The sequence below is a fragment of the Nothobranchius furzeri genome, chromosome 12, assembly GCF_043380555.1.
Source record: "Nothobranchius furzeri strain GRZ-AD chromosome 12, NfurGRZ-RIMD1, whole genome shotgun sequence".
NCBI classification, from domain to species: domain Eukaryota; kingdom Metazoa; phylum Chordata; class Actinopteri; order Cyprinodontiformes; family Nothobranchiidae; genus Nothobranchius; species Nothobranchius furzeri.
Genome location: NC_091752.1, coordinates 62339872 through 62353399, shown reverse-complemented (window position 1 = coordinate 62353399; position 13528 = coordinate 62339872). Strand labels below are relative to the sequence as shown.

The window sequence follows — 13528 nt, the reverse complement described above, 5'->3', positions numbered from 1 at the left end:
GTCATAGAATGTCCAAGTAAGGTCCCGCCTTTCTCGCCTCTGATTGGCTGTGATTGGTTATTTCAAGTCAGGTGAAACCGTCTGCCTTGCTGCAGGGTTTTTATATTTATAGTCAGATCTTGGGGAGTTTTTTAAAGAAAATGTGAACTCATCGCTATAATAACCAATCCGCCCTCTTTTGCAACAGACCAGTTCGCTTCTTTTATCAAAGAACGTGAAAAACATCAAATGTGAGCTTGCTGCATTTATCACACTGACTATCTGTTGGCCCTACTGGGGCTATTACTTAATTATGACACTATCTTATGTCTTCACTTTAAAATAAGTTTCATTTAATCTAAATTTCATTCAAAGCTGGTTATGATTTAGACCAGTTTTCTGCGTTCTAGGAGAGAAACTGAGCAGCTGCACACAGCTGGGCTGTTCTATTAGAATATAACAGTTTTATTATAGTTCATACCAGGTAAGGCACACCTGTGTTGATCCTATGTACTCGGCTTTAATAAGATAATCTCAATGAGCCGACAGATATAACTGTATTATAAATGTAATAAGATTTATTATATTTATGTAACCAGAAAGGCTCCATTGAGATTAAACACCTCATTTTCAAGGGAGTCCTGGACAAGAGGCAGCAAAAGTTAGTAACAAACTTTTCAGTTACACAGATTTACGTACAAAATGACAGAAGGCAGTTACAACACAGGGGATCCGTCTGAAGGTCTCAGTCTGCTTTTAGCTTTTAAATGACTACTTCCTGTAGTCTGTTCCATATAAGTTCACATTTTTACGTTTTTTTTTTTAAATAAACGTTTAATGTGGGCGGGGCCTTGATTGGTTCCTCCCCCCAGGGTCTCTCGGTCCCTCCCCCGGAGGCGGAGCACACGGAGTCGGAAACGCGCAGTAGAGTCGCGGCTCTTTGCATTTCTCGAGCGGCTGGACGATCCGGAGTCTTCCTCGTTCAGCCCGCAGACAGGCGGCTGATCTTCGGCCTCGTGCACGGACCGATCCCGCGGAAAGCGTTCCAGAGACCGACCCGCGTGGACTCTGTAGTTCCTGAGCCCAGCTGAGGTGGAAAAGACGGACAGAGGCCCGCGGTGTGCGCGCAGCCTCCTGCAGGCCTCCGGCCCGGACTCCCGCCTTTATCCAGAAAAATGGACGGATTTACCGGTAGTTTAGGTGAGTCCCGACCGCCCCCACGGCCGAACATCACCTGCTAACTTATCCGCGCAGTGGCGCGAACCCGAGGGTCACACGCGCCTCGGGCGGCTTTACACGTGTCACTGCTGTTTTTATCAAAAAGCCCCTGCACCGCCCCTCCGGCGGTCGTGGGGCAACAAAACCAGCCGCTATGCTCACTAGAAGTGATGCGGAGTTGTGGACCCTCACTTTCTCTGGACCCGGGTGTAGTCGCACGTGTGACTTTTGACCTGAGATCTGTATCTGCTCTTTTATTGACCAGGGCTGGTACCTATAAGTGCATAAACGTCACGTGCACACCTGTTACTGACTAACGTGCACGTTCAGCTCTTGTGAAATAAACTCACCTAAACGTCAATGTTGATTGATCACGTGCAGTTTGATGTTTGATCAGAAATCTGAACCCGATCGCAGGAGGAGCTTCGCCTTCTAAAAGGAACGACCACCCAGGAACCTAATCCGAACGGATCCAGTCACAAGTGCTATGAGAGCATCACTAAGTTCCCCAAAACTTCTGACTAACGGCCTATTTTATCCGGTTTACCTGTACTGTTTGTCAGTGAACGTCTCACCTTGGATTCTCTAAGCCTAACCTGAGGTCCTATGTTTTTTTATTGGGGTCCCGCCCACGTCTCACCTTTTTCTGACTGGAGGCCAGAAGGTTCAGAGAGAAAACAGTTTAGTGAATTTCTGCATCACCATGGGAACACTTTCTGAATACTGCAAGTGTTTTCACATCTGTGAATCAAATCCTGGTCTGGGTTCTTCAGTGTTTAATGGAACAAAGGAACCGCACTGAAACCTGCTGGAGGAGGTGGTCCGGAGGGGTTCCTTTATAGCAGGCCTGGGGAATCCTGGTCCCACAAGAGCTGCTATCCAGCATATTTTAGTTGTTTCCCTGCTTCAACACACCTGGTTTAATAAGCAAGTGATTTACAGGCTTCTGCAGAGTCTGCAAATGTGATTCAACCTCTAAATCAGGTGTGTTAGAGCAGGGAAACAACTAAAATATGCTAGTTCCCAACGACCAGGACTCCCCACCCCCGCTTCTTGGTGTGAATGTGACCTGACCTCGATTTGACACAAAAACCAGTTGTACACTGCTGTGAGTTGCAGGCGTTGGAGTCCTCTGGCTCTGAAAGGTGCTATACAACTAGGGCTGCCACAAATGACTGTTAGTGGTCGACTAATCGAGTCATTCATAAAAGTTTAGCTTATTGCACCAGGACGCTCTAATATACCATCATTAGCTTGCCATCTAATCATAAAGACAAGATGGTTGCTTATCAACAACTTTAATTAACTTTGTAACCTGTTAATACAAATGTTAGTCAGATGGAGGTAGGCACCTAAAACCAAACATGACTTGTGTTCACAAGAGGCATGGTGGCAAGGTTGTAGTGCTTCATCTTCCAATCTTAACTCAGGAAATAGCAGGACACACCAAGGTACGCCTCTGTAGCACGGCTGGTCCACACGTCAGCAGTCAGGGACCATCGACAGCTCAGAGGGTCTGCTTTACCGTAAAGATAAAATATATTAAAGTTAGTTAATTTACCACATTAATAATTCTGTTTAGAGGCCGACCGATATGGGTTTTTTAAAGGCTGATACCGATTTTTCATGCATTTTGTTCCCGATGGCCGATATCTGAAGCTTTCTTAAGTCTAGCACTGGTGGCAGTTGACCACGCAGGTGCCCAATGTTTTTAATCAGCCTTTTAAAATAATTTTGGCCTATGTAGAAAATAATTGAACAATTCGACTCGATATATCGGTCGGCCTCTAATATAAATGAAATGATTAAGTATTTTTTGCACTTCAAATATAAAACAAACTCAAAACATTTTTAAAACGTGTGTTGGGGTCCTTCGGGTCCTTTCCTCAGTCTAGCAGTGGTGGCAGTTGACCACGCAGGTACCTGATTTATTATTTATCTGCTTTTGAAAATAATTTGGGCCTATGGTCGATATAGGAAAAAATTGAATGTATCGGCTGGCCTCTAATTTTGCTATATCAAGTAAAGTAGGTTACGATTTAACACAAAGAAAATGTTTTATGCTTAAAAAATATTAGTTTCTTGATTGTTCAGTCAGCAACCTTTTTATTTGATCATAAAATGCATTTTATTCTAATGTTTATTTTATTTTTGTCCAGAGAGAAACACACAGACATGTCGTGCGCACGCACGCACTTTAAAGCCCCAGTGTGTGAAATTGTTACCTGTTTACCATCAAGTCCTGTGTTTCCAGTTCACAAACTTGTCCTTTTTCACTAATATTTCTCACCAACATCAATTCTAAATATTCCTCTCAACTTTAAATCATACATTTTTAAATACCATCTTGAAATACAGTATCTGTTTAGGGACATACGAGCTCCACTTACCTGTTTGGACTATGACTGTAACCTGAAAGAACCAGCAAAGGGCAGTAGTGCGCCCTGGAAGCATGGAGTCTGCTACACCGTTGCTGTACTTGTTTGAATAATATACAATTAAGTCAAAAGACATGTAAAATTTGTCAGTTCGTCAGCATGTCCAACACAAGGAACTTTAATTAATGTTCAGATCCCCGCCCGCTATTAGCTGGACGCCAGCCTCCGATTAGTGTCCCTGACTCCCAAACGCACCTCGAGTTGTTCATTCGTCTTTTCCTCGTACCAGAACTCCTGACACGGTCCCAACGTGTCTGTTCCAAAGTCCTTCTACTCAAGTCTCCTCACTTCCTGCTGCCTGCCGTCTCTCCCAACACGCTCCAGTTTTCCACGCGTTACTGAGACGCTCCGACTTAGAGGGCTTCTTCTCAAACGTTTCCTTTAGACTTTGGTCTCCTTTTGCTGGTAATTCGTGGGAGTTTACACACAGCGTCTCCCCGGCTCTAGCCATGGCTAACTAGCAGCTCATGACGCCCAACTCCACCACGCCAGCCGTGAGCCACGATTAGCTGGTGACTAAGTCAGCATTGTTTACTTGATCTGCACAGCGTGTCCCCGGCTCACCAACAACACTCCTTCACCAGCCGTAGTTAACGAGCAGCCAGTGGTCGCTCCATATCCATACAAGCTGGTAGCGGCAGCCGGTTTGTTTACATCGAGGCACCGTGATCCACGTGAAATGGGTGTTGTGGGAAATTATGTTCGCCTTAAATGTTCTGTTTCCCTTAGGCAAATATTTCCACATTCACAGAACTTATTGTCCATTATGAGGACTAAACCACCTCAAATTAAAGATCGTTAAACTGAGTGAGATCACATCTTTTTACATAACTTTCAAAAATGATAAATAAGCTTCCTGCAAAAGAGTGAACAAAAATATTTTTACTGTGTCTTTTTTTGTTTTTAGGAGGAAATATAGATAAAAAAATCACAAGCATAACATTATTACATTGCATTACATCATTTTACAGTAAAAGTTTATCACATCAAACTCATGAGTGAGCCACTGTAGCTGCAATACTTTCTCTGAACTGCATGGTGCTAAAGAGTCATTTTTTCATCATGATTTCAGTGGATTTCACACATGGGGCCTTTAAAGGGTGTTACATATTTCTTTTCCATCATGGTGGTGAAATGAGATTGGCCTGGTTGGTAGTTTTAGTGGTATCTGTGGTTGAGCTGCTTGATCATTGCTTTGAAATCTGTGATACCTTTCTTTTGTCTTTGTATTATGCTCCTACACTTTTGAGTAGGGATGCACCGATCAGATTTTTTTCTGCCTATCACCGATACCGATATCAAAGAATGCTGATCACCGATACCGATCACGTGGATTGGCCAGAAATTTTCTACAACATTATAATGAGTGCTACAAACTACATAATCTGGGAATAAAGGAAATGTAACCTAATCTAAAATGGTCTGTATTAAGGTTGTCACGGTGTGAAAATTTAACCTCACGGTTATTGTGACCAAAATTACCACGGTTTTCGGTATTATCGAGGTATTTTTTTAAACGTGCTACATTTTCACACGATTAAATAAACCCTATATGTATATGTCAGGAAATATTGTCCCCAGTTTGTGTCTAAATTTTGCCTAAAATATGTTATTTTGTAATTAATTATGTTGTTTATTTGTTTACATTATTTCCCTTTAGTCTTTAAAATACCAATATTTGCCCATAACTTCTTTTATGTCTGTTTGATGTCATCATTTTAAAAATATTAGATCAGATGATACTCAGTACTCAAGTAGCCTTCTAATCAGATACTTTTTTACCCTTACTTGAGTAATAAACCCTATGTCAGGAAAATATTGTCCTCGGTTTGTGTCCTTCCAGTGAGCTTTGCAGATTTGGGAAAATGTCATCAGGCAGTAATCATTGTTAAATTCATAATTATTCTCGGAGAGAGACCAACTCTTATCTGCCCCTGGGAGCCCCGTAATGCATAGCGTCATTTCAACATGGGGGTGTCCGCGACACGGTTTATATGCAGGTAGCGGCGCTGCGGCTGCTTTATATAGCGACTCGTTGCATTCTCCCTCAACCCAAATCCTCGGATCACGCATTTTATCTAAAACGCTAACGTTAGCTTGCCTTGCGTTGACTGTAGAGTTGTGGGTGATGGCCACACAGATGTGTCATGAGATTTGAAGCGTTGCTGCCTTTCACAGACACTTTTTCTGCACGTGCTGCAAACAGGATAGCCGTCTTCTATCAACTGTCCTCGGAATTCTTCAAATATCCAAAAAATGCCCGTACTTCCCACTTTGTCTTCTTTGAGGGATAAAAAATGTCCTGAGCGCTGCCGTCTCTTCCTTTGGCCATTATTTCAGCTTTAGCTTCAAGAAAGTTTTGGTTGTAAACAACAAAGGGCGCATGTGCCGTCGGCAACTTCAGCAGATGATACTGTGGCTGGTAAGGGTCACCGCGCCTACACCGCAGCCAAGGTAAACCCACTGGGATAATATTTATTTTTAAAAACAAGACGGTTATTGTTATTGTCAACTTTTTTTACCGGGGTTTACAGCTACACCGGTTACCGTGACAACCCTACCTGATCGGTCTGCTTTGATCTATTTTGAAAACTCCGATCAAAACCGATAGGGGCGCTATCGGCCGATTGGGATCAAATGCCGATCCATCGGTGCATCCATACTTTTGAGCTCTTTAGTCTACTCGCCATGTCTTCTTTCTCTGGACACCAAGGTTGAGCTGGATGGCCACTACGTGGCAACCGATCCGGATAGCGACTACTGCATGTGCGTTGAGCAGATTGGCAGGAAGCAACCGCTGAATGTGCCACAGCAGGAGAGATAAAAAAAAAAGTTTATAAAATAAATTTATTTAATTTGCCTATACGTTTATAGTAAAATAAATGCCATAAATGGAAAGACACCTGCTCAAACAATTAGTTTTTCTCACCTATGCTTTTTCTTTTTTCCCCACAACAACAAAACAAAAGCGCTAACCTAATGGGGGGTGCAAATTCAATTGGCACAGCATTCAGTGACCTGCATCTATGAAGGGGTCCCACGCGTAAACACGCTGTCAAGAACAACAAGAATGATTGAAACCAGAAGGCACTGGAAGGAGGCTCAGGAGATTTCCACTGAAGCAATAAACAGTGCCTGGCCAAAAGTAAAGGCCAGTATTCTAGAATGAGTGACTGGACCCAAAAATGGCTAGGAAGGGGTTCATGCAAACACGAGTGCTGAGAGCACCGGAAAGGATGGTGTAAAACCAGCTCCAGAAGCCAAAAACGTTACACCGAACCCTTGTTCCCATACTCATAACTGCGACCACTGACTGCTCATTAGGGCTGCACATCTTTCTGTGGTAAAAAATTCGGTATGCTTCTAGATTTACTGGTTACAATTGTTATGTCCTTTTATTAATGACCGATTATATTCAAAGCAACTTGATTCGAATACACTGTAAGAACAAAACTATTTGATTCTACAGATATTTTTTGTAGCTTTCTTATAAAATAAAGATGCCAGTTTGATTATTCTCTTTTCAAATATGGAAAAGACCAACTATACCAAAACATAGTGGCCATGGCAAAAGAAAAAAATGTACCAACAAAGAGTGGATGAATCTTTGGGTGGGAACTCCATAAGTAAACATAGCACAAAATATATTTAAAGTACAACATTTCAGCCTGAACAGTGTTTTGAACTCTAGAGGTAGACAAAAATGTAAACAAGTTACACACCTATAAACAAAACACGTAACAATAACCTTATAATGATGGTCCTTTGTAATCCAGAATGGGATCAATAACACAATTCCAATCACTATCTATTAAAGAATGAGTGTCACAAAACTTGGATTTTCAACATTTGATACAAACACATTGACCAAAAGAACAGGAACGTATGTTGTCTACGACAGTCACGTATTTCACGTTTTGATCAGCTTCAATCTTAGCGGCCACAAACTTAACTTTTGTTAATCAGGATGGCCACCCCTCTGGCCCTGGAACCAAACATTGAATACAATGTCTGTCACACCCATGGACATCTGAGCTTAGCTCGATCCTCTCTCCATAGATGGGTCTCTTGTAAAAACACCACATCAGCTCCTAAGCATTTTAAGTCAGAGAATACTTCAGATCTGTTAACTGGGTTATTCATACCCCTCACATTCCAAGTCAAAAACCTGAAACCACCGTCTCCTGAGGATAGACACAAAGCACTAGCCTTGACGGCAAACAAAGATGAAATGACAAAAACAACCTAAACGCCCTCCCTGTCGCCATCCCCCCAGAGGAAGAAAAGAGGAAACAAAAGAGGCCCACTATCGCACACAAATACAAAACAAACCTACATCACCAAAACACTTGCTGAATAGCAGTAAAAAAAAAAAAGTATTGAAACAGTGTTTTTAGACTACCTCTCTGTCAGCTCACAGAACTGCATCGTGGTATTAAACCATTCATCCCTCTACCAGTCCTGTTCAGCCTCTGACCAGAGCATCTTCTGCACAGTAGCCAGACATGTGTCACCATTTTTCTCTTTCCTGGAGGAAAAAACATGGGAGGGTGGAGAAAAAAATAACACACAGGTGCCATTTAATACACTAAAATCTAACCACGTAGAATTAGATGTGTGTACCAGGTCTGGGGTGGCAGTGAGTGCTGGCAGTCAGTAGGTTTTAGGTGCAGTGTAGATGATGAATGAAGAAACTTTTTAGAATTAAACCATTTTAATGACATTTGGTACATATGGATGGAATAAGACCATTCTTTACCTGGTGTAGGGTGGCAGAGGGTGCCAGCAGCTGGCTGACAGAAGCTGATGCCTCAGCAGACGCTGGCTCTGGTGTAGCAGCAGGATGGATAAACATTTCAGAATTAAACACAGGGGTGGACCTTTAAAGCGCCCGAGCGCCAATGGCGCTAAATTTTCTCGCCGGGCGGTAAATACTTGACGACTTACCGCCCGGGTGGCGCCCAAGCATTATTTGTCATTTACACACCGGCTTTCACCTGCATCATGGCCCCGCCCTGTAGGAAGCCGCAGTTTTCGTTTCGCGCGCGTGAACCTGCGCGCCTCTAGCCACGTACTGCACGATTCTAGTTATTGTCACGTGAACTATAAGTTCACTATTAAAGACGAAGTGGAACCACGCTAGAAACACACAAGCACGCAGGAAGATCGCGCCACCACAGGGATTGGATTTCTTGATGAAATCTCCGGCAAAACGCTTTAAAACTGGTGAGGAGAAGCGAGACAGTTCGAAACGGTATGAAGCAGAGAAGCATGTGCATAGGTGAAATGATTCTTGGAGGTTTAAAGAAGACGGGAGGTGCGGAGAATGGCCGTATTTGAGTTGAGTAGCGGCTCGCCTGGAAAACAGACGGAAGCAGCAGGGGGAGTGGCTGAAAGCCGGCGTTTAACGCCGGGGACACACCGGCCGCGGAAGCACCGAGAAGCGAATGGCTCACGAAGTCCGGCCGCTGCTCGCCGCTCCTCAGTTCAGATCAGACGCTCCCCATTCGAGGCGCGCCTCGGCTCAGCTTTTTCTTTTAATTACTTGGTGTCCTCCATTTCCTCAGCTCTCTTCCTCTACGAGAGAGAGAGAGAGAGAGAGAGAGAGAGAGAGAGAGAGAGAGAGAGAGAGAGAGAGAGAGAGAGAGAGAGAGAGAGAGAGAGAGAGAGAGAGAGAGAGAGAGAGAGAGAGAGAGAGAGAGAGAGAGAGAGAGAGAGAGAGAGAGAGAGAGAGAGAGAGAGAGAGAGAGAGAGAGAGAGAGAGAGAGAGAGAGAGAGAGAGAGAGAGAGAGAGAGAGAGAGAGAGAGAGAGAGAGAGAGAGAGAGAGAGAGAGAGAGAGAGAGAGAGAGAACTAGTTTTTCCCTGCATGATGGATGAAGATATCGCGTTAGCATTCACACTTGTTCAATTTTCAATTTTAATTCTGGTGCCCGTTAGCAGCTGAAACACATCCTCACGTGCTTGTGGATATCATATATTGTATATGATAACATGACTGTAATAATAAGTAAAGGTTAGCAGCTGTAGCTTCAGTGTGCTCATAGGAAACGTGACAAAAGAACACAAAACACATTTCTCCTTATGGCCTATATAGTTGTCATCATCAACGTAACATGATTTACAGAATTCATGTGACCAACTAACATTTCATGTTCTACCACCGGATGTTTGGATCAAAATGTGAACCAATCAGATCTTAGATCAGGTGAGAGCCAGGCGTTTCCCATCATCCTCTATGTTTTGCAGCTGAGGGAGAGCAACTGCAGCGCCTTGCTCCAAAATCTGCGGCCGCCTTGATCTCACGAGGTTATCGTTGCCTACGTATGCATGACGTCAGAGCAAGTCGGCGTCAATTTGGACACAAATCTAACCGCATGCACCGCTCGCCGATCACCGCTGGTCTAATCTGCGCAGAACTGGCTCATCTCGAACACAGCCAATGGCTCGAGTACAGCAAAGCGGAGTTGGTGATGTACTGCGTTGTATGCCGGAAGTATGCGACGACAAAATTGTGTTTTGTTGAGGGAACAAACAAATTCAAACTTGAATACGTTATTATGTTTGTGAATGTGTACAAAATAAAGGTTTATTACATTTAAAACGGTTCAGTTGTTATTTTGACTCGTTTTGGCAGCTGACCAGCGGGGCCGGTAGATTCTTGGCGGGACCGGTAAATATTCAGAGTTACCGGCCCGGCTGGCCGGTTGGTTTTGAAGTTAATGTCCACCCCTGAAACACTTTATAAAAATACCTTTATCAGTAACATACAGTGTCCTAAACTAACTTATTTACTCAGTGATAAGTTACAAACCACACATATTAATAAAACCAGCCCACCATAAAAGAAAGCTAAAATATTAATTTGGTACAAATACATGAAGAAGAAGAAGAAGAAGAAAATATCATTTCTATAGCGCCTCTCAAGATAAAAATCATGAGGCGCTTCACAAAAACAAAAAATGTAAAAAATATAAAAAAGCATTTAGAAAAATGTTTAAAGATATATTTGAAATTAGCAAAAACAGGCAATTGTGATTAAAAAAATGTTAAGAAAGAAAGAAAGTGAACAGGAAAGAGGGAAATCAGTGGATCCTGAGGAAGGTGGAATAGGTGGGGAGAGCAGAATAAAGAGAGAGAGGTGAAGAAGGTCATACAAAAGCCAGCTTGAACAAGTGAGTCTTCAGCTGCTTTTTAAAGGAGTTCACTGAGTCCACTGATCTCAGGCTCAGGGGGAGAGAGTTCCAGAGTCTGGGGCCACAGCAGCAAATGATCTGCCACCTTTGGTCTTGAGCCTGGTGCGCTGCACAACCAGTAGGCTTTGATCACTGGACCTCAGGGACCTGCTGGGGGTGTAGGGACTAAGAATATCACCAATGTAAGATGGTGCTTGTCCATGTAAGGCCCTGAAGACCAGAACCAGGATCTTGAAATGAACCCTGAAGTTGACTGGCAGCCAGTGAAGCTGGAGGAGAAGCGGGGTTATGTGGGTGTGTTTGGAGGACTTGGTCAGAAGCAGAGCACAGGCATTCTGAACCACCTGTAGACGGTTCAGGGAGGTTCTGCTCAGACACGTGAAAAGAGAGTTACAGTAGTCTAAGCATGAGGAGATGAAGGTGTGGATAACTGTCTCAAGTTCAGAGCGGGACAGAATGGGACTCCTGAGATGGAAGAAGGAAGAGCGAACAAGAGAACTGACATGAGAATCCAGGGTGAGAGCTGGGTCAAAGGTCACGCCAAGATTCCTGACAGAAGGTTTGGTGTGAGAAGCAAGTTGACCAAGAGAGTCTCTGACTTTGGGAACCAGCTTGTCTGGGGCACAGATGAGGATCTCAGTCTTATCTTCATTCAGCTGAAGAAAGCTCCCAGCCATCCAGGTTTTGATAGAGTCTAAGCAGGTGTGTAACAGCTGCAGCTTAGACATCTAATGGGGCTTAAAGGAGATGTACAGTTGGATGTAATCTGCATAAAAATGATAGGAGATTCATTTGAAGGAGCTCAGGATGTGCTGAAGTGGAAGCAGATAGAGGAGGAAGAGCAGAGGCCCCAGCACAGAACCTTGTGGGACACCATGGGTAAGGGAGGTGGTGGAGGACCTAAACTTGGAGACGGCCACAGAAAAGTAGCGCTCAGAGAGATAAGAGGAGAACCACTCCAGAGCAAATCCTCATAGGCCTACCCAGTCTCTCAGCCTCGCTATCGCTCCGAGATTTAATCCCAAAATGGAAAATTTCCTTTCGCAAACATTTGTAAATGCATTAAGAATGCTTTCTTTACCTGTTGGATTTTGGCGAGGTGTGCTGGTGGCCGCAGGAGTATCCGGGATGCAGTCCAGTCTGTTTCTAAATAAACAAATAAGAATCGGAACAAAATAGATGTGGAAATCATGCAAGGGGCGTAGCTCACAAAGCGCCTACGTCACGTTAGCTCCTTAGGAACCATGGAAAGTCCCTGCCTTTGAGTAGGTGTTAAAATGAGGAAAAGTTCCTAGTTCCTATCTGTCCAAATGTGCGCAAAAACAGGCTGGTTCCTGAAGAGTCTGTAGGAACTACAAAATGTTTCTACAGTCCTAAAGCGCCACTCTTACTCACTATTGGGCGCTCCTATAGAGAAACCTGACATATACAAGCGTGTGTACACACACAAGTGCTCTCACAAGGATAGACTTGGGCATTTTCAACACATCACGTGTGGTGGCTGTGGTTGCCACTAAATGCACAATGAATTATTACTGTGTGTTTCTCAGCAAAAATTGTTTCTGTTCATGTTGTTGGTGCAGTGATATTTTGGTCTTGTATTTTTGTGTGCCACATCAAGATGCTGATCTGACATCATGAGTAGTGCACAGGTGTACCTTATACTGCCCACAATAAAAGGCCACCCTGGAATGTGCAGTTTTGTCTCACAGCAAAATGTCACAGATGCTGACAGCAGCAATGTCAACCAGATCTGTTGCTTGTGCTTTGAATGTTCATTTCTCCTCCATAAGCCGTCTCCAAAGGTGTTTCAGAGAATATGGCAGTACATCCAGCCGGCCTCACAACCGCAGACAACATGTAACCACACCAGCCCAGGACCTCCACATCCAGCAGGTTCACCTCCAAGATCGTCTGAGACCAGCCACTCAGACAGCTGCTGAAACAATTGGTTTGCATAACCAAACAATTTCTGCACAAACTGTCAGAAACCGTCTCAGGGAAGCTCAACTGCATGCTCGTCGTCCTCATCGGGGTCTTGACCGGACTCCAGCTCGTCATCGTAACAGACTCGAGTGGACAAATGCTCACATTCGATGGCGTCTGGCACTTTGGAGAGGTGTTCTCTTCACGGATGAATCTCAATTTACATTGTTCAGGCCAGATGGCAGACAGCGTGTGTGGTGTGTGGGTGAGCGCTTTGCTGATGTCAATGTTGTGGATCGAGTGGCCCATGGTGGTGGTGGGGTTATGGTATGGGCAGGCATCTGTTACACAGGTGCATTTTATTGATGGTATTTTGAATGCACAGAGATACCGTGATGAGATCCTGAGGCCCATTGTTGTGCCATACATCCATGAACATCACCTCATATTTCAGCAAGATAATGCACGGCCCCATGTTGCAAGGATCTGTACACAATTCTTGGAAGCTGAAAATGTCCCGGTTCTTGCATGGCCAGAATACTCACCAGACATGTCACCCGTTGAGCATGTTTGAGATGTGCTTGACCGGCGTATACGACAGCATGTACCAGTTCCCACTAATATCCAACAACTTCGCACAGCCATTGAAGAGGAGTGGACCAACATTCGACAGGCCACAATTGACAATCTGATAAACTCTATGTGAAGAAGATGTGTTGCACTGCATGAGGCAAATGGTGGTCACACCAGATACTGACCGTTTCTGAGTCCTC

The 13528-nt window shown here is 44.0% G+C and overlaps 1 protein-coding gene across 5 annotated transcripts in view; it reads left to right on the top strand.

The window, feature by feature from the left end:
* Positions 1 to 924: 924 nt before the first annotated feature.
* LOC107376417 (echinoderm microtubule-associated protein-like 4) overlaps positions 925 to 13528 on the top strand; it is a 72516-nt gene continuing 59912 nt past the window's right edge. For all 5 annotated transcript variants that reach the window (XM_070542800.1, XM_070542799.1, XM_070542798.1 and 2 more), the window contains exon 1: positions 925 to 1179. In XM_070542800.1, coding sequence (XP_070398901.1) covers positions 1155 to 1179 — 25 coding nt within the window. In that variant the 5' untranslated portion in view covers positions 925 to 1154. The remainder of the gene's footprint in view (positions 1180 to 13528) is intronic.